The 24,334-nt window shown below is 36.0% G+C and overlaps 3 protein-coding genes across 3 annotated transcripts; 2 read left to right on the top strand and 1 right to left on the bottom strand.

Annotated features, from left to right (window-relative positions):
- The first annotated feature begins 1,636 nt into the window (after nt 1–1,636).
- LOC132696208 (aquaporin AQPcic-like) lies at nt 1,637–12,012 on the top strand. The gene is made up of 6 exons (XM_060660918.1): nt 1,637–1,856; nt 5,791–5,984; nt 9,523–9,666; nt 9,727–9,963; nt 11,213–11,293; nt 11,814–12,012. Exons 1-6 carry the CDS (start codon nt 1,847–1,849, stop codon nt 11,946–11,948), a joined length of 801 nt encoding a protein of 266 aa, XP_060516901.1. The 5' UTR covers nt 1,637–1,846; the 3' UTR covers nt 11,949–12,012.
- A 4,208-nt stretch (nt 12,013–16,220) lies between these two features.
- Nucleotides 16,221–21,081, bottom strand: LOC132697226 (nonsense-mediated mRNA decay factor SMG8). The gene is given in 10 exon segments (XM_060662553.1): nt 16,221–16,515; nt 16,569–16,834; nt 16,837–16,905; nt 16,960–17,107; nt 18,287–18,519; nt 18,573–18,748; nt 19,705–19,928; nt 19,971–20,241; nt 20,292–20,933; nt 20,987–21,081. Coding segments are annotated over 10 exon segments (2,256 nt in total). The 5' UTR covers nt 21,028–21,081; the 3' UTR covers nt 16,221–16,329.
- A 976-nt stretch (nt 21,082–22,057) lies between these two features.
- On the top strand, nt 22,058–22,890 carry LOC132696315 (small ribosomal subunit protein uS13). Its single transcript, XM_060661068.1, has 3 exons — nt 22,058–22,170; nt 22,327–22,614; nt 22,676–22,890. Exons 1-3 carry the CDS (start codon nt 22,168–22,170, stop codon nt 22,841–22,843), a joined length of 459 nt encoding a protein of 152 aa, XP_060517051.1. The 5' UTR covers nt 22,058–22,167; the 3' UTR covers nt 22,844–22,890.
- The last annotated feature ends 1,444 nt before the right edge of the window (nt 22,891–24,334 follow it).

Below are 24,334 nucleotides of genomic sequence, written 5' to 3'. Positions count from 1 at the left end.
AAAATTATATTATTCAAACAATAAAAAAATCAATAATTAATGCCAAACATTTTCCACATAACCTCTATTATTTTCTATACATCGGACAATATTTCCCTTGAATTTCCTATTAATACACGAAGTGATAAAATCAGGATTTTCTCTGTTTAGGTCTTGTAAATATATATAAAATAACAATTTAAGTATTTTCACAAAAAAAATGTCACAAATCGGGGTTGTTGGCAGGCCATTTGATAGTTCTTTGCCTACCTATCCAAAGTCTCTATATATTATTTAGATAATCGGTAACCGGTTGGACATTATGTGGAGGTGCGCCATCTTGATGTTAAAATTAAATTTAAATGATTCCTAACTGGCTCATTTTTTAGTAACTGTTCTATTTCTGTTGCATGGAAATTTAAATATCGTTGGCCATTCAAGGATCCTTAGCATATAATTAGTCCGACTACCACATTGTTTAACATACCACACTATTCATTAACTTGGATTTTCACTGCCTGCATTTTGTGTGGATAATTGGTGGACTAAAAATGTTTATTCTTACAATTAAATATATCCGCAAATATTATTTCCATTTTTTATACATTTCAGTGCAAAATTTGAGCCTCTGCCTTTTCTGTTCATCGGTTAAACTTTGCACTGGAAGGAACTTATGATATTTTAGCGTTGGTTATAAAATTTTCTATATTTATAGGATTTTCTAAAAAATGTGTAATATAAAAATTAAGGTAGTAGAACCCAAAGGCATGATGTCAAGTGTCGTACCTTGAAAGTAAAGTGATATATTTCTTTCTATTATCCTGGTCTTCTATTTCGGTCCTCAAAATTGTTTAATTACATTTTTTATTGTGTTTATTGAAGCAACTCTTCTACCCGGATATATTTGTCGGTATTCTTTTTTAACCCTTGCAACATTATGTCCGTTTAAATAATATTATTTTATTTCAACTATCTTAAGTTTTTTCACTTACGTTGCAGATCTTTAGTTTTGCAATTGCAAACACAAATAATATGGCAGACTTGGCCATTTAGTCCCGAAGTCGACTGATAATTATTTTTAAACTGGAATATCTGAAAAACGGCTAATTGAAATTTCAATAAACTATATGTTTTTGAAATTAGGAATAAAACATCTGCGATTTAAGTTGTTTAAAACAAAAGATTTTGCTGTAATTTTGCGGACTTGAGATGGTCGTACATAGAAGCTCGGTAGGAATGGTTACGTTTCACCAATATGACGATCAAGTCATCCGAGACAATGTACGCGAGTCAGTTTCAGTTAGGCTTCTAAGAAGACGCTTTAAAAAGAAAATGTATGAGGTTGGTAGTTACTATTTGGAGGAGAATCCGTCAAGAGTGATGAATGATTCTTAGAGTGGTGACAATGGTGACAATTTTAAATAGTTGTTTTAGTTTTTCTTTGAAATGTACTGCACTTCTTGTTCGAACGTCTGCTCTCTTTATTTAGCCCGATCTTTTAGAGTTTTCGAGTGAAATGGTGTCTGTCTCACGTCAAAAAAAAAAAAACACCCGAAAAAGAGTGAGACGCGGTTTTAAACGAAAGGTGAAGTGAGACGGGGAGCGTCTGATTGCAATTTGACGTTTTCTCATGCAAATTGCATCGCAATTAACGGTCACACTTTGTCCCAACGAAGCGGAGGCCGCGATAGCGGCGCGCCAATGGCGGCCGTTTTGAGCTCGCGGTTATTTTCAACCGCGCGAGTTTATCGGCAACAGTTCAACCAGAAATGTTATCTGCTCGGTGAAATTGGGCAACAAGTCCGGGGTTCGTTTTTTTTTCCACCGGAGATTCTAGTCGATTGGGACGTAACGATCCGCACTCGAAATGGCCAAAGGCAAGTGTTTTTCGTTTAATTGGTTTTTGGTTTTCGGATTTTCGAGCGATTTTTTGAAATTTGGTATAGCAAGTTGGCTGGACCCCATGGTGAGCTAGGCTACGTTACGCGGGATTCACTAATACTTTTCAAATATTACATTATCATTTACACAGGGTGTTTGTTTTTCGTGGACAACTTTGTTATTTCAAATAGGACACTCTGTATATTGGGGCACTGTTTAATTCCCTGGAATTTTCAAAAATGACGTTGATAAGTCTGAAAGCTTTTGTTATATAGACTTGGCGACGGTTTCCTTTTACTTTGGAGGTGTGCGCTGATTACCTTAATACAGGGCGATCAAAACCTAGGTATAAAAATTTAAATCGTTAAAAGTTTTCCGAATCTACTTTTTTAAAAATTCACCTATTGAAAAAAGTTGTGGGCTCCGAAATACTAGCAATGAGTTGGATAATTGTACGATAGAAAAAAAAGTTCAATACAATACCTCCAAGATCCGTTTTCCATGTAAAAATGACACTTTTTTTATTTTTTATTTTTGCAAATTATTGAACAACCCTTTGCCTGACTGATAAAATTTCACATTTTTATTTACCGAAATAAGCAATTAATATCAGAGGTGTCACAGAGGATAATCTAATTGCAAAAGTAGTAAAAATTCGGTATGCTTTTAAAAAACTAGAATATACAAAAAAAAAGCACTTCAAATAGTGTATTCTTAAAAATATGTATAAAATATACTAACAAATTGATTACCCTCTGAGATGCACGTCAAGTTTAATTAAAATAAAAAAAAACGATTTTCTATTTTAAAAAAATGACAGTTTGTGTCTCGAAAATAAGACAAGTTATTCAATATATCACAACAGGCCCTTTAACAGAACGGAAATTGATAAGTATTTTGGGGGCCTGCAGACGACACTTTTCAGGATTTTTCGAAAACGGTTAAACTTATATAAAATATATCCAGAATTTTCCCCCATTTATATAAAAAAATCTATTTAACTTTTCTTTATATTTCGGACAACCTTTACAAAAAAGTTGTTTAATTCGATTAAAAAATCGTTCCCAATAGTTTTGCAAATTGACTTAAAAGACTGAATATTTGAAATAATGAGATTTTTCCCTCCTTCTAAACATAATTTCAAGATCATAGAATAATATTTTGAATTATCATTGCAATATTAATTAGTCATATTTTCTTCTCTTTCAAATCAATTTAATCATCGATTTGTATTTACGAGTTTCTCATAACGTTCGAAACCAATGAGATAATGAATTTTACTCTATCATCCTCTACAATGCTTAGAAGGATTCTCTTTTTGTTTCCTTTGGTAACCTAAGTTGGAACAATTGTTCTCACTTTAAGATAACAGAATAGAATTGGTGTGTTCAAAAACACTTTCTGAGCACTGCTGTAGTTAGTTTAAAAAAAAGCAACTACTTTCGTTTATTGGACCACAATAAAATTGTCGTATTGTTTTAATTCGATTCCGTATCGATTTACTATTCATCGGGGTCGAAAACATGCACGGAATATGCGGTCAAAATGACGCGGTGTTTTTCGCGACGCCTGGATTCTAGCCAAAACGATCGGCAAAATACACATGACCAAAGTCCCGATTAATGTAGTTTGCCCGTATTTATCGTATAATAATAACGCGGACAGCGTCAAATCGTATATAAACGTGTGTTAACGCAGTTGTTTTCGAATTTGTAGGTTTAGATTGTAAAAAAATAACCTGACGAAAGTTAAAATTAAAAAATGACGTTGTGCCTACAACCTAACCTAGTTTTACTAATTTTTTTAGCGTAATATTTTTTTTGAAGCAACTTTCGAATAAGTGTTAGCATTTTCCGACGCGTTCATAACATTCTTGAAGCCTTCGTGTGTCTGTTCTCCGTTTCCTTTGTTCTCCGTAACGGATTTTCGGGAAGTATTTAAAGCTCAATCGAAGTACTTGCTTCAATAGCAATACTAGCCGACGCGCAGCGTCCCGTACAATATTGACCCGATCAGGCATCGGCTGCCATTTTAATAGGATTTTACTCGAAAAATTTCGAGCTGTCGTATTGAAATTCGGCAGGAATTTAGAATAGAAATGATTATAAACTTGGTCTTATTCACATTCATTATCAATTTGTTAGAGGAGAGCTATGGATATATGTATAAATAGTATAAAGCAGCGGTCCAAAGACGGTATCTCTACAAAATTTTAATAGACCCTTTAAGTAAGATTCTAGAATACCATGAAATGTTTCCTTAAAGCCCAATATTACGTGATTGTAACAGATGCTTTACATAGGTTAATAATTGAAAAAAACATGATCTTTTGACCTTCGTTTGAGTGTCCGCCATGACCGGTTATTCGAAATTATGATTCTGTCTTTGTTTTGAATACACCATGTCATACTGGCTCAGTTTTATATAGTGAACTCGAAAGTTGCATCAAAATTGGTTCGTTGTAAGCAATAAATGAACGTTTGTACACACCCGATGTTTACCCGATGAATGGAGGTTATTACATAATATACAATATTATGTACGTTGTTTTTTAAAAAACTGTCATGATGTACTAGCATTTTTCTAGATATATATATATATATATATATATATATATATATATATATATATATATATATATATATATATATATATATATATATATATATATATATATATATATATATATATATATATATATATATATATATATATATTCCTATTCAAAGAATCCTTGATAACGGTTTTTGTGTTTTTGCTAACTTCCTGCCAAGGACGGTGAATAAAATTTACAGCATCCAATCAGCTCACTGAAAGCTCTTGGCCATCATCAGTCGCTTCTATCATCTTTATCAGCAAAAAATCTTCCTATAGTGACACTTCAGGGAATGGATTATACCTTGATCCATGGGATGCAGTTTAAAACTGGTATTGGGTGACATAAAAACCATTTTGATTTGGTTCAAAGGAACATAAGGATGTGCTAGACAATTATCTACTAGAAGAAAATTTTTTTTGTTCTTCTTCTTCAATTCTGTATTCGAACAGCTCTTCAATAAATAAGTCAGATGTCATCCACTCTTTACTGATTTCCCGATAACAAACAGCTTGCTCTTCTATGTTCCAGATATGTTTGCAGTAATCAGAACTGTTATTCGAATCTTGGACGATTTTTCACCTGAACACCTTTCCTTTATCAGGGGTTAGTTTGCAGAAATATCACTGATGCAGACTCACCAACGGTTTTTTCTCCAGAGATTCAATTTCCCTTCCTAAAACGTCCAATCAATCAATCTGGAACACACAAAATCTCTTCCTTTCTATTCTACTTCCCATTTCACTTGCTTTTTGCTGAAGAACTGGACCACTTATGGGAACGTTTTCTTTTCTTTTTTGGGTAAACCACTGTAAAAGTCCCTTATTGTCGCCTTCATGAGCTGATTTTCTGAGCCTTTTACAACTTGCATTCACTTGAACATAGGACGAGAGAATCCTATTTTTTTTCCAGGTGATGGAGACAGTTGCTTTAGGCAAATTCATTTGTTTGGTGTCACTTTGTTTCATACCACGTTAAATTTTTTGTATAACATCGTATTTTTCTTTCAACATTAATGCTTTTCGTTTTTGATAAATCACAACTGAGATCAAAACAACAATAAAACAAACAACAGAAAAAAGTTCATTAAAAATGGAAAGTGTATCTTTATCTTGACTGTATCCGAATATACGGGATCACTGCAAACAGTCTTATGAGACTTTTTGAGTGTATTTCAAAAAGTGTTCATTATAACCGAGTGTTCACAATAAACAGGTTTACTATATCTGAACTCCACTGTATATCGAAATATGCAATATCCAAAACACTACTTTTTTTATAGTTTACTTCACAACCGGAATGGTTAACGTTGATTTTTTACGCCTCTTTCTCAGGGAACAAAATCAAATTGTTGGACGACATGTCCACCGGCGACAGGGTGGTGCTGTGCCTCAGCGAACTAGGCGGTACCGCCATTTTGGTGTTTCTGGGGTGCATGGGCTGCGTAACTGATATTACTTCAGCTAAGGCGATCCCGCACGAGCAAATTTCGCTGACGTTCGGACTGGCGGTCATGATCGCCGTACAGGTAAAACCGACTTTAGTTTTCTTTTTCTCAAAATACCGCTACGGCACTGGAGGCTGTTATTAATAGAGACGTTTCACAACAGAAGCGTTCGTAAACAACGACGATTATATGTTTTGCGTCACCCTGCTTTTGCGGAATATCTTTTAGCCGCTGCGCAGGAAATATTGAAAAAAACATTCGAAAAGTAGTTTCGTCTAGGTTTTTTAATATTTCATATACACAGTTCGTTTGGGGTTGAGGCCCGCGTTTTTATTTCTAATAGAACACCCCGTGTAATGAAAACCATAAGACGCTTAAATTAGAAAAAAAACACAATTTCCGAAGACACTCCAAAAAAACCCGAAAGTAAAAAAACAATAAAACGTGTCTCTAGAACTCCCGTATGTTATTTTTGAGTCACCCAGTACCTGAAACGAATGGCAACATTTAAATTTCTAAACGGAACATATAGTTTTTTATTGCATTTCTTAAAAAAAATGGTCAGGTAGCAAGACGTATAATCATTTTGCCGATAAAAATGACTTTGTTTATTCGCATATTTCTTTCACAGGTGTAGTTTTTAGGCGTCTCTTTTATTGTCGATATTCGATTAGTTATCAGCAGTGAAAGTTCCAATTGAATAATTCGTTGTTACACTAAAATATTACACGTTATCTTTTTGCGAACAAGATGGCAGTTAATCGACTCTATTTATCGAACAGAATCTAGATTCAGGTGCATCGCCCTGTATAATCACAGCATTATTACAATGAAGGAACACTAGAAACTATGATTTCCGGATTGGACAACCTTATAAAAAAAATAGGGGCTTTTCACTTTTTACGTTTGTTGTAACTTAATAAAATAATTACGGCTGTTAATTATCTATGGGCCTGCAAACTTAATTTTAGATATAGAATTGAAGATTCGGAGTGTCTTTCTCACGCCGTGAGTAAAAATTAAAAAAAAAACTTGACCGGAAATTTTGAATGATTTATGTAGCGAAAGACGTCTGTAAATCAGTCACCGTAGATTTTCGCCAAATCAAACAGTCTTATCTCGGCAGTCACGTGTCATTACGTCGTCCGACGGCACTGCCTGGTTCGCATTAAATTTGTCTTCTTTGTTTTTGATAAATTTTGAAAACAGAGATTCTCTAATTGATTTCGAAAAAAGAGGATAAAAATATATTTTTTTAAACAGTAATGTCTTATTAATATGATAAATAATATGTTATTATAATGTTAAGTGATAGTTACGAGGCTGTTTAAGTTACATATTGTTCTACCTATTCTGGCATTCTAAACCCTTTGAAATAAGTCACTAACCGCTGACGTATACTGACCATTTATGACAATATTTACATATACTTTTCTGGGAAGAAATCATAAGAAAGGCTCGTCAAACAAATGTTCAGAAACTTTTAGAAAATGATTTCCACAGAGTCGACGATGAATAAAAATATGGACGATTAAAAAATACCCACAATATCTTCATCATTTGACCAACTAAAGCATCGTCTTGTGAAAACATAAATACCTCACTAAATGTGCCAACAGAGGCTTTCGGCCATCATTATTATTATGCAAAACACATAATATATCAAAATGGCTTCGACTTTCTGATATTTGCCACTATGGTCTGTGATTCAGGTGAAATTCTACCGCAGACTATTAAAACTACCGAAAGTCTCGGACCATAATACAATGATTATTTCGGAAATCTCGGTAAAATAGTTTATTAGGTTTAAATGAGACATTATAGATCAAAGAGATCTACGTTCTTTTGGTCGCCATTATCCAAATTCAAAACAACAGTAGGAAATTTAACCAATTACATGGTTAATTATTGGCAAATTAACCTTATTACCGTTTTGGATCTAATTAAACCGGCATTCGGATTTAATGACAAAGAATTCGCTTATGCTGTGTGATCTCGGTTTAGACTCGTTAATCTTGACCTCACGATTTAATTATAGGTTATTAATGAACTGGCCAGTTTTTATTTACAATAAACGAGAATTAGAAACATATATGGTACTTAAACAAGATAAAATATAAAAATAGACAAGCAATTCTAAACAGTGCTTGTTGCATATGCACTAAAGTTAATAGTAGATTAATAAACATGATTATTCATTTGCTTAAATGGGAAGCAAAGATCATGATTTTTTGCGACATTGCAAAGTTCGAATATTGAATGTGTCAGATGTTTTATGGGCTCAAATGTAAGTGTACTTTATAGCCTTATTGTGACAAGCGAATGTTATATCACTACTATATGTTACACCCAGATCTTTGGTAGAACGTGCTCTTTCTAAGCATTAATCACACACAATATACGTCACGCATGCCGAATAGATACTGCAAAATAATTTTTACGTGTTAGAATGTGCGAAGTATTTTCATATAATATACAAGAAAAGTATAAATTATTAATTTTGAGAACATTCACAAAAATTATATTCCACTTATTAAAAGACTTTAAATATTTTCCAATGTTTTGCATAAAATATTTTTCCTGCAGATTTTTAGCTCTTAGTTTTTTCATTACTTATTCTACTACGGTGGCGTGTGTATAAAAATTGTTTTCAAAAGCCGACCAGTAAGCAGTACTAAACAACAGGCTGAGGTTCTTTTTTCAACATAAATTTAAAAAAATGTAAAATTTTCATAGTAATTCATTGAAATTCAAATTCATAGTAAGTAAATGATCGATCTCTTTCATCTACGTTTACATGTTCACCTAACCAATACAATAATAATAGTTTGTTCTATGGTCCTAACCTCAATTTTTCGCTACCATAATCATCAGATCTTACCTAGGATGCCTAGTTCTTCACTATACTTGTTGTCTGACTAGGAAGCAACACAAGTGATTTTTAATGAGCCGCAGAAAGAGTTTTCAGAACTCGTTTTTTTTGAAACCTAAAATGATAGATTTTGGAAAGTATCCATTCGTTTTTTAACGGACATTTTCAAAGCTATATGAAAATTTATTAGAGCAACTTTTTAAATAGCGGTCTTCGAAATTTTATGCGCAGCTTTTTTATTTTGTCGGACAATTATCAATTTTTATCAGTATTTTCTTGTATGGGAAAAATTCATTTTTCTTTAATAAAACCTGAAGAGAATTTTATTATATTTTTAATTGTGTTACGAAATTTCTGTTATTTGTATTGCAAATAAAATATGACTATATGAAAAGTGTCTCATTATTTTGGCTCTTTCAAAATATCTCCAACACTAAGTGAACATCTTCGAGCTTGCAGTATTTTAAAGTGTTTATTTTATTGCTAAAAACCTGTGTTTTCTTTGAAAAAAAACATGCGGTTCTCTCGGACGACATCTTAAATATATCCAAAACAGCCAAAGCTGAAACGTTGTCAGATTTACCACAACCATGAAATAAAAAAAAAAACAATTTAAATCAGTTTCTTTTTTCAATTATATTGCGTATTAGATAAACGTAAACTGAAGCGGGCCAAGTGTAGAGCCCTGAGGAACTCCCTTCTTATGGAAATCGTTAATTTAGGCGTGCGAACGCTCTAAACTTGCAGGTATTCGGTCACGTGTCGGGGTCCCACATCAATCCCATCGTGACGGTGACCGCCGCTACGCTGGGTCACATCGCCCTGATCCGGGTGCCCATCTATTTCGTCGGTCAACTCTTGGGTGCCCTTTTGGGTTTTTCCCTATTGAAGGTATCTACTATTGATTAAAATGGTCGACCGTCCGCGGACGTGGTCCCTATTTTCTCTTAGATATCCACGCCTGCGGAGTACATGGGCAACCAGATCCTCAACGGTACAGTTAAAACTCCGGGAGTTTGCTCGCCCGGAATAACGGTCAGTCCGGGTCAGGCCTTTCTGGTGGAGTTTTTGGCGACGCTGATCTTGGCGCTGGTGTGCGGAGGCGTGTGGGACCACAGGAACAGCAACAAGCACGATTCCGTGCCCATAAGATTCGGACTGACCATCGCGGTGCTGGCTATGGCGGCGGTGAGTTGAACGGACCCAAAATGCCACCAAAAATATATGTAGGTTTTGGTTCGGCGAGGCAAATCGGAATTTCTAATTTACGTCAGGATTTCTGTCAAATTTGAATCGAAATTTCTGAAAAATAAGCAAAAATTTCTAGAAAATAAAACAGAACTTCTGAGTTGAGTCGGAATTTTTGAAAACAAATCTGAATTTCTGGAAAATAAGTCAGAATTTTGAAAAAATAAATCAGATTTTTGCAAAAACTAGTGTGAATTTCTGGAATAGAAGTCATAAATTCTAAGTCAAGTCGGAATTTCTAAAATAATAAATCAGACTTTTTTTTAAATAAATTATAATTTCTGGATTTGGAATTCATTAATAAATAAGTCAGCATTCAGTCAAATAAATCAGAATTTTTGGAATACAAGTCGAAAATTTTAAGTTAAATCGTTTTTTTAAATGTCGCTTTTTTTAAAAAATAAATCATAATTTTTGTAAAACAAATCTGAATTTCTAATTTAAGTCAGAATTTCTGAAAAACAAGTAATAATTTCTGAAAAATAGTTCTGAATTTTTAAGGAGAAATTTTGTGGAAAATTTTTGTATTTTTAAGTTTAGTCGGAATTTCTAAAGAATAAGTTTTTTTTTAAATAAATCGGGATTTTTAAAGAATAAATTCAGTTAGAAATTCTAAGCTGAATCAGAATTTTTGGAAAACAAGTCATAATGTCTTCAAGAATAAGTCCAAAGTAAGAAAAAAATTTTGGAAAACAAGTCTGCATTTTAACTTTTGTATTTTATTCCCCAAAAATTTTCCGTATTAAATTTCTAAAAAGTCAGCAATTTAAAAAAATCACAATTTTTAGAAAACAATTCAATTTTTTTTTAAATAATTCAAAATTAGAAAAAAACAACAGAATTTTGAAGAAGTCGGAATTTCTATATTAATTCGTAATTTCTTAAAAAATGGGTCAGAATTTTTAAAAAAACAAATTAGATATTTCAATTCCTGACTTAAATTAGAATTTCTGAAAAAAAAAAGTTTCTGGAAAATAAGGCAGAATTTCTGAGTTAAGTCAGAATTTTTCCCTAGTAAGTTTTTTTGGAAAACAAATCTGAATTTTGAGTTTTGTAAGAAATTGTGACTTATTCCTCAAAAAATTCCCGTATTAAACTAAAATCCATATTTTATTCTTGGTGGCCTTTCAGCGTTTTCCTAAAATTCAAACTGAAACCGTAAAATTTCTTCCTGCACTGCGATTTGCAGGGCCCCTACACCGGCGCCCACATGAACCCGGTCAGGAGTTTTGCGCCTGCGCTGTTTAACGGAGACTGGGATCACCATTGGGTACGTGAGACTTCTTTTTCCTGACCAAATCTGACATATATCTCGCGCACCCTGTATGATGGAAACCATAACTCTGGTAACGGCCTATCATATTGTCAAAAGCAAACTTTTCCGATTGAATTTTCGAAACTAAAGTTGACCCAAAAAAAAAACAAACGAACCCCACTGCCTAAAGCGCAATTAAATTACATTGTTTCAGTTATGGCAGATTTTTTCAATATTCAGTTTTCGGTGACTTATGGATAAAATCCCCTTACGTAAGGGTTATAAATGATCTCGGACCTCACGAGAGTTCGGTCTGATAAAGATTTGACGTAATTTTTCGGAAAAAAGATGGGCGCCGATTTTGGATGGCGGCTATCTTCATTGACGTGACGAGGAGGGCGGTGAGGTCCAAACGAGCGAAATTTGAACTCTCTACCTAGAACCTTTCAAAAATTATGGCCAGAATTAGGTTCCGTCTACAGAGAACAGACAATACTTTTTTACATTTAATAAATTATTTATTACGGTCCTGCAGCTGTACTGGTTGGCGCCTTTGAGCGCCGGCTTCTTCGGCGGCCTCCTTTACCGATTCATCTTTTCCACGGAGCCGCCCAAAAAAATCGAGGAAGCCGTGGAAAGTATCCCGCTCAACGACCACGCTAAAGCGTAAAAGAAGAAGAGGAGTTCGTCGTTTTGTTTCTCGTTACTTCGAAATATATATATATTTTTCCGTACTTTCACGAGTTATTTATTCGATTAGAATTGTCATTTGTCATTTACCCTGTATTATTTTCATAAATCTGAGAAACAGTGTTCCATCAACAGTTACTTCTAACTTTCTGTTTGCTAATGTGTTTTGGTATTTTATTCGATATCAGTATGTTGACCATAATGTATATTTTCGGTATTCCCTGTGTAATATATCCCCGTTATAGCATGCTAATCTTGAGTAAAAAGTAAAAAGAGCGTTCAAACCAAAGTGCCACGTTTGTCCAATTCGTCAGTTAAGGTCAACAATTTACTCCAAAATTTTCAGTTTTTTGCCTATAACTTGAACGCTCGGTATATTTTTGACTAAGGTTATTTCGCTTCATCTCGCTTCTGGTTCATGAATTTTTTCCATCGGACACGGCGTTTTTTTTGCGGTCTCGAAAAAAAATGTCGATATATTTTTTTTAATACTTCGCAAAATTTTCTCTCCTCTCAATCTCCTGCGCAATTTCAACTCGATCGCTGGAAATTTCGGACACTTATTTTGGGTCATACTTCCCGAAATTCCATTACAGAGAACAGGGATGTTAAGGTAAATCGATTTTGAATGTTTTAAATATCAGTTACCAAAAGTTCCAGGCCTAAAGGCGTTTCCAGCACACTTATGCACCTTTAAGGTAAGTTGAATTGAGCGACTTTCACGACGCCTTCTTGATAACATCATTTTTGCACCTCCATTGGAACAAACTGTAGAATAATTTTTAAAAGAAACTTCTGCAGACCGTGAAACTTGTAGGCACATACACCTTCTGGACTTTTTCAGATAAACAACAAAGTAAAATAAACTTTACTAAAATTAATAGGTGTAAGTAGATATATTAAGCTGGTTTATTCAAGTTTCTGTAATCTGTGGCATTCCAGTTTGGGGTGGCAGTGTGCGCATTGGTGGGGTAGTGTTGGCCTAAAAAAATACATTAATAGAGCTTAATTTTTCCTATTTTGTTTCTTTGCGTCACTTAGGTAAGAACGAATGCAGAGAACTTATGAAAACAGTTACGTTTTTAGATTATTAGATGAAGATTATTAGAATTTACAATCACTTGTTACGTTTATTAAAAATGAGAGTTAATTTAAATGCCAAATAAAAAAATATTGAATTAAAAAATATACTCTTTGAAGGAGTTTATTCGGATTAACCAAGGTTTTATCAGTGCAAAAAAGAAGCTTTAGAATATTACGAAAAGCTGAGAAGTGTAAGTTGTAATGACTATTATAGTTTTGCGGAAATCTTTTGTCTTTTTTTGCGATTATACATGCTTTTGCGGCTGAACTTTGACAAGTTGTAACTTGTCATCGCTCCCTTTTTGCGGGTAATTATATAATTTAAACAAATATGTTTTCTGTAATAAATTTATATAATAATAGTAATAATAAAAACATGAAAATTAAAAACCTTATTTTAAAAAAATGACCTCATTCTACCAGTAGATAAATGAACACTGTTTCTGTAATTTGTGTCAAGAAAAAAAAAAGCGTTATCTGAAATCAGTTTTATTTAAACCGAAACTTATATGACAATAAATGTTATATGGTAGTAATAATAAAAAAACTTTATTAAAAAAAAAATGATGAACGAAGAGTGTTTCTGTCTGTGAAAAAAAACGCGATATTTGAAAATAGCTTTATATATATATATATATATATATATATATATATATATATATATATATATATATATATATATATATATATATATATATATATATATATATATATATATATATATATATATATATATATATATATATATATATATATATATATATATATATATATATATATATATATATATATATATATATATATATATATATATATATATATATATATATATATATATATATATATATATATATATATATATATATATATATATATATATATATATATGATGACACTATATTCCGGGATATCATCCGTTCGCTCGTTGAACTCCGACTGGAATCCTGCAAATCCTGCATCCGACTGGAATCCCGCAGACGTTTCGCCAAAATCTCACTTGGCATCTTCAATGCTCGCGCTCCGAAAACACTTCGAACACTGGGAGGTTATCGGCGGTGCGTGCGGTATTTATACTCTGCGCCGGAGATGGTAACGGCGCTGCTTGTGCGTGGGGGGAGGTGGCTCCGCCCCCTGAATTGTCGCGTTGTTAATTTCGCCCGATCGTAGTTGCGATGTCCCCGTTGGCTGCTGCGCATCGCTCTGCTGTTTGATTATCGTTCTCCACGTGTTGGATAAATGCAGAGCGTCGTCTCTCGTATTGAGGTGTCCGGACTTTTCTATTTCGATGGCCTCTCGTATAATCCTAGTCCTAAAATCAGGAATATTAGCTATTTGTTTGCAAGTGCCGAAATCAATTTTATGGCCTGTCTGATGTTGGTGCTGAAACAAAGCAGATGTTGTTTGTTTGTTTCTTATGGCTAAACGATGTTCCTCGAGCCTGGCTGAAATCCTTCTGTTCGTCTTTCCCACATACGTCAGGCTGCACGATCCGCATGCTACACTGTATACTCCTTGGTTTTCCAGAGTAATTTTTTTTGTTTTGGGTTTCTTAGTATTGCTCCGATGGTATGGTCAGGTTTGTATGCCGTTGATATGTCGTGTTTCCGTAATATTCGGCCGATTTTGTCAGTAACCCCCTTGATGTATGGCAGGACAGCGATCGATCTTCGTTGGGTCTCGTCCTGCACTCTCTGCTGCGGCTATTGTTGTTTACTGATTGCCTTGCTGATGGTGCGCCTTTGGTATCCGTTTTGTCGAAGACAGGTACTAATTTTCTTCAGTTCTTTATCTCTGTTCCTCTCGTTTGTGAGCCTGAAGGACCGCGCAATTAATGTATTTGCCACTGCCTGTATCTGTGATGGGTGGTGATGAGATTTAGCGTTCAGATATCTATTAGTGTGTGTTGGTTTTCTATAGACAGTGTGTTCCAAGTGTCCATCCTCGGTCCTTGTGATGTGCACATCTAAAAAGGGCAGACTGTTATCCTCTTCAAGTTCTATTGTAAATTGAATCCTTGGGTGAATGGAATTCAGATGATCTAGGAATTTCAAAAGCTCCTCCTTGCCAAAAGGCCATACAACAAATACGTCATCAACGTATCTTGTCCATAGTTTTGGCTTCAGATTTGCCTTCTCAATTGCTTTCTTTTCGAAGTAAATCATGAAGAGGTTGGCAATCACAGGTGAGAGAGATGATCCCATTGCTGCTCCATCTATTTGTCGGTAAATTTTCCCGTTGTGCATAAAGTAAGCGTTTTTCAGGCAATGTCTTCCATTATGTATGGCGGAAGATCTTCGTTTTCTTCTATAAGCAAGAGTGCCTCTTCTACTGGAATACTCGGGTAGAGGGATTTGACATCGAAACTTGCCATAATGTCGTCCTTGTCCATCCTGAGAGAACCTAAAATCTGAGTGAAATGTTCTGAGTTTTTAACATAGGAATCTGCCTTTTCCACTATAGGCTGAAGTGCACTGGCCAGATGTTTTTCCAGCTTGCATAATGGTGAGTTAAAGGCGCTTACGATTGGACGCAGGGGAACCCCGTCCTTATGGATCTTTGGGAGCCCGTAGAATTTTGTATTTTTCCCTCGGAATAAGTTTCTTCTTTGTATCCTCGTATATTGATGAATCGAGAATTTTGGACTTAGTTGTTTTTTCCAAATATGTCGTGGGATCTCTGGTGACTAGTTTGTATATTGGGTCGTTCAAAATATCCTCCAATTTTGCATTATAATCCGACGTATTCATGACGACAGTGGCATTTCCTTTGTCTGCTGGCATAAGGACGGATATATATATATATATATATATATATATATATATATATATATATATATATATATATATATATATATATATATATATATATATATATATATATATATATATATATATATATTGCGGACAATTATATAATTTATACAAATATGTTTTCTGTAATAAATTTTCTGCGAAAAAACTTTATTATTGTTTATATAATAATAGTAATAATAAAAACATGAAAATTAAAGACCTCATTTTAAAAAAATGACCTCATTCTACCAGTAGATAAACAAAGACTGTTTCTGTAATTTGTGAAAAGAAAAAAAAAGCGTTATCTGAAACCACTTTTAATTAAATCGAAACTTATATGACAATAAATGTTATATAGTAATAATAACAAAAAACTTTTTAAAAACCGAAAACTTATTTAAAAAAAAAATTACGAACGAAGAGTGAAAAAAAAACGCGATATTTGAAACCAAATTTATTTAACTCGAAATTTGTAGCAGTAAGACGTTAATAATCAGCTTCGGCGATCCCGAACACGCCTTGCAGCAGCTTCCCGGTCAAGTTCTGCGAGTAATGCTCCTTGTCGGCGACGTAAGCGAACGGTAAGCGCAAGACCCAATACGCGGACTGCGTCAGCTTGGCCGGCCCGTCCACGGAACATATAAAAATCGGCGCTCCCGATGCGGGCTGGACCTACGACCATCAATTTTCTCATTTCCCGCCGCAAATCACCGAACAAACTTTACCCTGGGGTTCAGAGTGCAGTGGACCGGGGCTTTGGGTGTGACTACGTGCAAACGCATGAGCTGGGCGATCTTGCCGGCCCGACAAGAGCACGGGAAATACAGCGGCATGTCGGATTCGGCCACCTTGTGGCCGGTGTCCTTGACTATGCTTCCGGGTGCGGCTTTCAGCATTCGATCCGGGGCGGCCAGCATAAACCTGTGGCCCAAAGTGCACTCGTACTCGACTCCGATGAAAACTTTGACCGTTTGAGGTATTACTTCGTGCCCACGGACACGTCCCACGGCAGCAGGTAATTGGTGGAACTTAGAAAGCCCGGGTGGCACGATTCGGTCAGACCTTCGGGGAGAATTTGACAATTAAACGGCGACACGTTTTACGAAAGGATCGTACCTATGTTGTGACTGTAGAGGGAGGACGCCCCGAGGCAGACCAGAGACCAGCTCGAGAATACCGGTAATAAACCTGGGGGTGAGGTCGACGTCACCATCCCCGGTAGGTATTCCGTGGTGCTGGGCTGACGTGCCAAACCTTTTTCCATCTATTGAAGCGAAACACTCTTAGAAGTGGGATAATAGCCAATTTTGTGGACGTAAGTAGAGCTGGGCAATAATCAAATCGCCAAGAGAACGAACACGAGTGAATAACCAGAACGAATGACGTCGGTCAAATCATAAAAATGTTATATCATCATAGTTCGGTAAAAGTGGCTAAAAACATGCGAATAATAAAAAAAACTTTTTCTTCCTGGTCTTTATCCGAAATTTCTGAGGCTTTGCTTTTTGAAATCATTAATTGAAAATAAAAAATTAGCAAAAAAAAGCGGGATTTTGTTCATGTAATTTAATTGTTTTGGGAAAATATTTCAGGGGTTAAATATTTTTTTTTCGTTGAAAAAAAAAAAACCTTTTTATCCAATAACTATCTCCTGAAAACTAAGAATTTCTGACATAAGTCTCTCATACAATAATAATAATAGGCAGATTTTTTGACATGACAAAGACGAATGTGAAACTTATTTAGATAAATCGAATCGTTTTTTTGTCCAGTGTGTCCATTCTTTATGAACCACCCTGTATATCTGATATTTCAATTCGCACTGTCCCTAACGAGACACTTACGTCAGAAAATTTTTTTAAACGATAAAAACTTTTAAAAAAATTTTACTTGTCAGGGAATTTTAAGATTTGTATTCCCCAGAAAAGTTCTGTAAAAACCAATAAGGCAAAGAGAAAGGAATTTAAGTTCAATAAAGAAACACGTATGGCCTTTTGTTAGAATAATTATTGCACTCTGGATCAATAGAAATAGAGACTAAAAGAATCCTGCCTAAATATTAAGACTTTAATAGTCAATTGAGAAAAAAAACAAGCATGGCTTATTGGCCGAATGATCATTGCACTCCGGGACAACAAAAATTAAAAAGGAGAGAACCAGAAGAACAGAATTCAGAGCTTCACTCGCCAGGGAGATTTAAAGATTTATTTATATACCTTGAAAACCAAAGAAATATAGAGTAAGGATCTTATAGTGTGTTGGCCGACTGATCAATGTACACTGGGCCAACACAAATAGATAAGAATAAAACTAGAGCGGGGCAGCTTAGAAAAAAAGGACGACAGCCCGCTATCTGAGATAATGACCGACCGAATGAAGTGCTGCTGAAAGTGTCAAATGAACATTTCCGATTTTTGGCAGAAATTCGCCCGAGCGTACTTACTTCGGGAGTGAGTTGGACGCTTCGGTCCGATAAGACCGATAGGGCCTCCTCCGTTTCGTTGATGGTCGCCGCCCTGTACTCTTTGATCGACGGTTCGAACACCGGAAAATCTATGCGTTCCAGTTTCGAGCACTGACACTCCTTCGCGATTTGCTGATAGAAGATAAAGTTCGCTTGCTTCGCGGTGTACGGGTCGTCTCTGGGTCCGACCTTGCGGCCACAATCACACACCGCTGCAATTGCGTTCCCGAATTATAATTGCATCGTCGCGTAAACTATGACGTACACCTGTAAATGAAGCCGCTGATGTGTTCCTGATCGCTGGCATGTTTCGGCAATTTGCACGGGTTTCCGGTCATGGAGGCGGCTTCGCACTGTTGCCGACCGTTTTCCCAGTGACTCGTGCATTCCATTTCCAGCTGCATCTCGTACTGGTGGTATTTGGGGCCCCGCGCTTGCGCCCTTTCGATTTCGACAACGATAAAAGCTTTTATTTAGTCTGGATGTCGGCCGATCGATGATTGCGAATCAGGCCAACATAAATAAAGAAGAAGAGAACATAAACCTGGCCAGCTTCAGTTTAACTCCAGAGAACGTTTTAAAAAAGTTTAAAACGCCGGTATTCAATGGAATTTTCTCTAAAATTCCGTTTTCTTTATCCCATTTACCAAATGAATACATTATTCTATGCTTTTAATAGCAAACAGCCCTGTTGGCAGAATGATTATTGCAAAATTAAATTGCAGGAATAAAGAAGAAGAGAACTTAAACCCGGACAGTTTCGACATTTTCTCTAACCCGTTTTTTTATCTGGAAGTTTTAAAATTTATATTCACTGAAATTTTCTTTAAAAAAACATTTTTTATATTCCATTTCCAGGTAAATACATTATTTTAGGCTTTGAATAGTAAACTGACCAAAGAAATAAGTATCTTCCGTTGGCAAAACACCATTATACAGCCCGACGTCAAAGTCACGTTTACATTGACAAACTTCGGATATTATTCGGATTGAAATTCGATACCGAAAAAAAGTGGGAAAATTAATTCAACAGAAACAAATTAGTAAGTTATAATCACTAACAGAATAAACTGTTGCAGGCAAAAAAAAAATTCCTTGTTTTTTGATTTTTCGAAACATTTTACACAAACACGAACACTTTTGGCCTATTGGCCGGCAAATTTCTATGTTCCATGATCAACAGACGTTTATTCCATCGCACTTGTATCTATAATTGGCAATTCTGACGTAACATACTCTATTTTCGCAAAGGATCGAAATATTTTCTAATATTTTCGAATTTGAGATGAGTTTTTGTAGTGGAAGTGGATGAATATTCATATAGAAGCTTCGACGATGCAGGAGAAAAGGGAAGAAGATTATTTAAAAAAAAAATTACAAACTTGAGGAAAACTTACCTGAACAATCCCAGCGCTATCCTCAACCGCGCCTCGTGCTCCGCCTTGGCATAATGCGAGGGCAATCCCTCCTGATAGCGCGCCATCGCCAGTGGCAGCACTTTGAGGCACCTCTGTTCAGAAAATCGGGTGTCGGCAAAATGGGTCTGCACCAACGTACCCTTAGCAATGATGACGTCGTAAAGCCGTTTGCACACCTCCGTCCATAGCCTCAAAGCTGGAAGCTTCAACCCGAATTAGGGGCCCCAATCACCCACGACTCTAACCTCGAAATAAGGGGGCGCGTGTTGGTGCCTGCTCGACACGGCGTGATCGTCGAAACCTTTATTGCGGGCCTGCTGCACATGGACCTGCACAAACCTCGAAAAGTGCTTCTCGAGGTAGGGCTCGTTCGAAAACGGAGGCGTGACTTGGAGCGCGCCCCCCGGCTGGCAGTCTCGTATCAACCCCCTGACCGCGTCACCCAGCCTGTCCTCGGCAGGCCGCTCGGAAATGTAAACGAACTCATCGTTTAACGGGATGGCGAACAACGAGTGCCTGAAAATATGTCCCATGAGCCCCAGTCAGCTGAAACTTAAACCCAGTACCCCGCGCCGGATATAATCCTGGTTTTCTTCAGCACATGGTAAATTTTGTCCTCCAAATTGTGCTCCATCCGCTTTATGCCATCGCTGTCGAGTCCTGGGGGGCTCCGCTCAAACAGCACCAGCAGGCGGGGCGTGCAAGGCCGCCCGTTGTTCGCCCAGTCATAGCTGAGGGACTCGACGGACGCCAAGGAGTCGCTTATGTGATCGAACAGCTGCTTACTCAGAGAGTCCACTATCTTAAAGTACTGGACGTAATTCGTGTCGAAAGTGTAGCCTGGATGGGAGAGGACCACAATGTGACTCACGTACAGCAAAAACAACATGTATTTCGAGGTCTGGTTTTTTATTTCGTCGCTTATCGTTATGAAATCGTCGCAGTTCAGTCGGTTCTGACAGGACACTCTCACGCCCTGGTACTGCTGTATAAGGACGTCCGTGTCCAACAGGCTGTACAGGTGGAGATAGACGATGCCGCTTTCCTTATCATAGGATCCCGCGATCCTCACGTTTTGGTCTTTCTGCTGGCTTCCGTGCGGCAAGAGGCGCCCGAACGATTTCGCTTTCAAACCGAACGAGCGATGGGCAGTTTTCCCGATGATTGAAATAACAACAACCTTTTCGTTCGACGTCTTAACCGCATTTCTGAAACGATAACATACCAGTAAAACTTTCCGCCATTACGCGTTTTTACCCACAATAAGTCGTGAAATTCCGGAATCTCGAAGAAATTCTGCATTGTCTGCGATAATCCTTCCCGATAAAACAAAACCCTTCTAACCTATCAAGTCTTCTTCATACTTCAGTTGGCCAACTATATAACGATCATTCGGCCAACATCCAAGAAGAATGGTTACATTCCTTTAAGTTCTAGAACAGCGCCAAGCATTATAGAATGGATTCGTGGAAAAATTACTAACTAATAGCAGATACATTATAGATTTATAAAGCTTTAAGACAACATTTGATTTTGTACTGGACGATAATTCGAGAAGACACCAATTCATAAAAAAGAAGAAGAATACGACTCATTTTGCCTCTAATTGCGAGAAATTTGTCAAATAAAATTATAACCCGTTTTTTATTGTCTAAATATAACTTTATGTGATACTAGATGTCAGGAAAAAATGTTCACGAAGCGACTGTAGAACTTCCCATGGATAAAATATCTAATTATATAAAGTGACAAAGGATAATTTGTTTAAACTGTGGGTATTGCAAAATACAACCAAACGAATTAAAACCCGTTGTAAAAATTTACAATTTGTTTATAACAACCTGAATTAGCAATTTATGTAACAGAATTGCGGATAAATTGGTTAAATTAATTTAATTAGTATAAATTGGATTTTATTCAGCACTTTAAACAAACATCTTCGTTATGGATTTTTCTTATACGCCCACCTTGTCATGTATGTAAGCGCTTTATATAATACAGGTTAGCAATATTGGAAGTTAAACCCAGAGATGTTTATAAGTAAGTAATACTTGGTGAATCTCAATAGTATTTCAGTTTATATTATGATTTTATTCATGTAAACTTAAATGTCAGCTTAATTTGGATTAATAAACGTATTACGAAAGTCAAATTGTTCACATAAAGCGCACACGCATTTAATGATCACAAACACTATATATCAAGGCCACTAAAAAATCGCCAGGCATTTTATACAGCAATTTGAGATGCTAATTGTTTCCAATTTTTTTACGAAAATTGTCGATAAAGAGTACAAAACCCCAAACTCCGTTTAAATTTTATTTTTTCCCAGAAATTCAGAGTTTGGGCAATTGGTCGCGACGTAAGACCTGCCAATCCGTGTCCTGCGGTTACGTCATTAATGTTTGACGTTTCTTCCTTTGGTCTCTCTGCGTTTCCAAAATGGTAATTCCGAATTACAATCTCGTTTTATTTCGACCATCGCATTTCGAAAACTGCGCGTAATCGGTTTAGCATGTCGCGCGTTTTATTCGCTTTCGAGACGCGCTAGTATTTTTTCGGTGTCCGATTGGTAAATAATATCCGTGATTCTCTTTGCAGTCGCTGGTAATACCGGAGAAATTTCAACACATTCTTCGTATCTTGGGTACGAATATCGATGGCAAACGCAAGGTGATGTTCGCCTTGACGGCGATTAAGGGCGTGGGCAGGCGTTATTCCAATATCGTCCTCAAAAAGGCGGACGTTGACTTGGACAAGCGGGCCGGAGAATGCTCGGAAGAGGAGGTCGAGAAGATCGTCACGATCATGTCGAATCCTCGTCAATATAAAATCCCAGATTGGTTTTTGAATAGACAAAAGGACATTATTGACGGAAAGTACAGTCAGGTAAGTGGACGCGGTTTCGTGTGAGGGGTAGTGTCACGGAGAGGCCTTTTTCTCTTTTTAGTTGACTTCGTCCTCGTTGGACTCGAAACTCCGCGAAGACTTGGAACGCATGAAGAAGATTCGCGCGCACAGAGGCATGAGGCATTACTGGGGCCTCAGAGTGCGCGGACAGCACACCAAAACTACTGGAAGGCGAGGCCGAACCGTCGGTGTATCCAAGAAGAAATAATTTATAAGCTTGTTTTTTATTGATAAAATAAAAAGGACCATGAAAAACACCCCTGTGTTATTGAAGTGACAAGTTGTACAGAAGCCACTGTGTCCACTGTTTTCTTCAGTGAATATTTATAGAATTCCTCTTTTTTTACCTTTTCAATGCTATGCTGCTTTCATCGGAAATAAACGATAATTTTCTAAAATAAATTGTTACTTTCAATAGTAGGTCATGTTTATGACAACAAACAAAAATTAATGCGAAAAATACGAAAATTTCTGAAACAGCTTCGGGAATATATTTTTAAAAGCGAGGGAGCTTTATGGCAATGAAAATCTTCATCGTCGTAATAAGTTTGCGTTTAATTTTATAAACTCCCATAGCGTACTGTAACACTAGTTACAAAGCTTCTGGCTTCTGTTGACTTGTTCAGTGCTTAACTGAAATAAAAAAAAAAACTGTTATTTAGGATCCCTTTTTTGGCTTACCTGAGTTTTACCAATTTTTTCAAAACTACTCAATAATTTTTCAATTTCCTCCCATTCAAATTAATATGCTGAGCAATCGTACTACCATAGATTGTTCATCTTCTTCACAATTAAGACAAAGTTGGACAATTTTACTAGGGACACTCGCCCATTACCGATATCCGTCGTGGTAACTTTTTGATACGACCATCAACATTTCATATAATTAAGTAACTAAATAAACATGCTTGAAATAATGGTTAATAGGCTTTGTAAGGACAGCTATTTAGAAAATATAGACACTGTCCAGGCCTCAAGTTAAACGGAATTTTATATTTTGAAATATTTAAATAATTAATTTTGCGTTAAAAAGTAATTAATATTAATCGGTTAGTTTCTTAAGTAAGGAAAAAAACAGAGTGGGAGGGCACATAAATTTCAAGAGATTATTATTATTGGGATGGTAGCAACTATTAACCTGAGTTAATGCAAATAGGAATATAATCTTTTGAATATTTTTTTACGATGACGGGTTATTACAAGTCAGTTTCACATTATGTATTGTTATGTTAAAAGTATTGTTTTGAATAAAGATAGACGAGTTTTTGTTGTTTCAATTACCCGTCGCAGCAAGGTATAAATTAGCGTCAGGCACGAGCTCTAAACACGACAATGACTGGCACCAACCAAACATAGCCCGTATAGAGCACTGCAATGATTAAATTGTGACAGAACAAGTTATTCACACAACAGATGACAAAGACCATGTCTGTTTTCATAAATTAATTTCAAATTGGTATAGTTCAATGGCAACATAATATAGCGACCTTCAAAACGCCACTAACTAATCTCCTTTACATTGATACCGCTATATTCAGACCGAAACAAACGAAATCAAGACCACAGACTGTTTCCTTCCTCTCACGTTCACATATAGCAGGGTAAAATCACTATGAGCATTCGCCCATTACCAAATGGAATGAATTGCGTAGCTTATAACATTCTTCTACTTTACTTCTATAGCCAAGGTCATCAGGAG

The sequence above is a fragment of the Cylas formicarius genome, unplaced genomic scaffold (assembly GCF_029955315.1).
Source record: "Cylas formicarius isolate icCylForm1 unplaced genomic scaffold, icCylForm1.1 PGA_scaffold_1__22_contigs__length_36826433, whole genome shotgun sequence".
Taxonomy (NCBI): domain Eukaryota; kingdom Metazoa; phylum Arthropoda; class Insecta; order Coleoptera; family Brentidae; genus Cylas; species Cylas formicarius.
Note: the sequence above shows the minus strand (reverse complement) of the source record. Positions and strands in the feature narration are given on the sequence as shown.

Excerpts from the sequence above, each read along its gene's own strand:
- LOC132696315 (XM_060661068.1), top strand. Across the intron at positions 22,615-22,675 it reads TTGACGGAAAGTACAGTCAG|TTGACTTCGTCCTCGTTGGA; the intron begins GTAAGTGGACGC and ends TTCTCTTTTTAG.
- LOC132696208 (XM_060660918.1), top strand. Across the intron at positions 5,985-9,522 it reads CGGTCATGATCGCCGTACAG|GTATTCGGTCACGTGTCGGG; the intron begins GTAAAACCGACT and ends CTAAACTTGCAG. Across the intron at positions 9,667-9,726 it reads TGGGTTTTTCCCTATTGAAG|ATATCCACGCCTGCGGAGTA; the intron begins GTATCTACTATT and ends ATTTTCTCTTAG.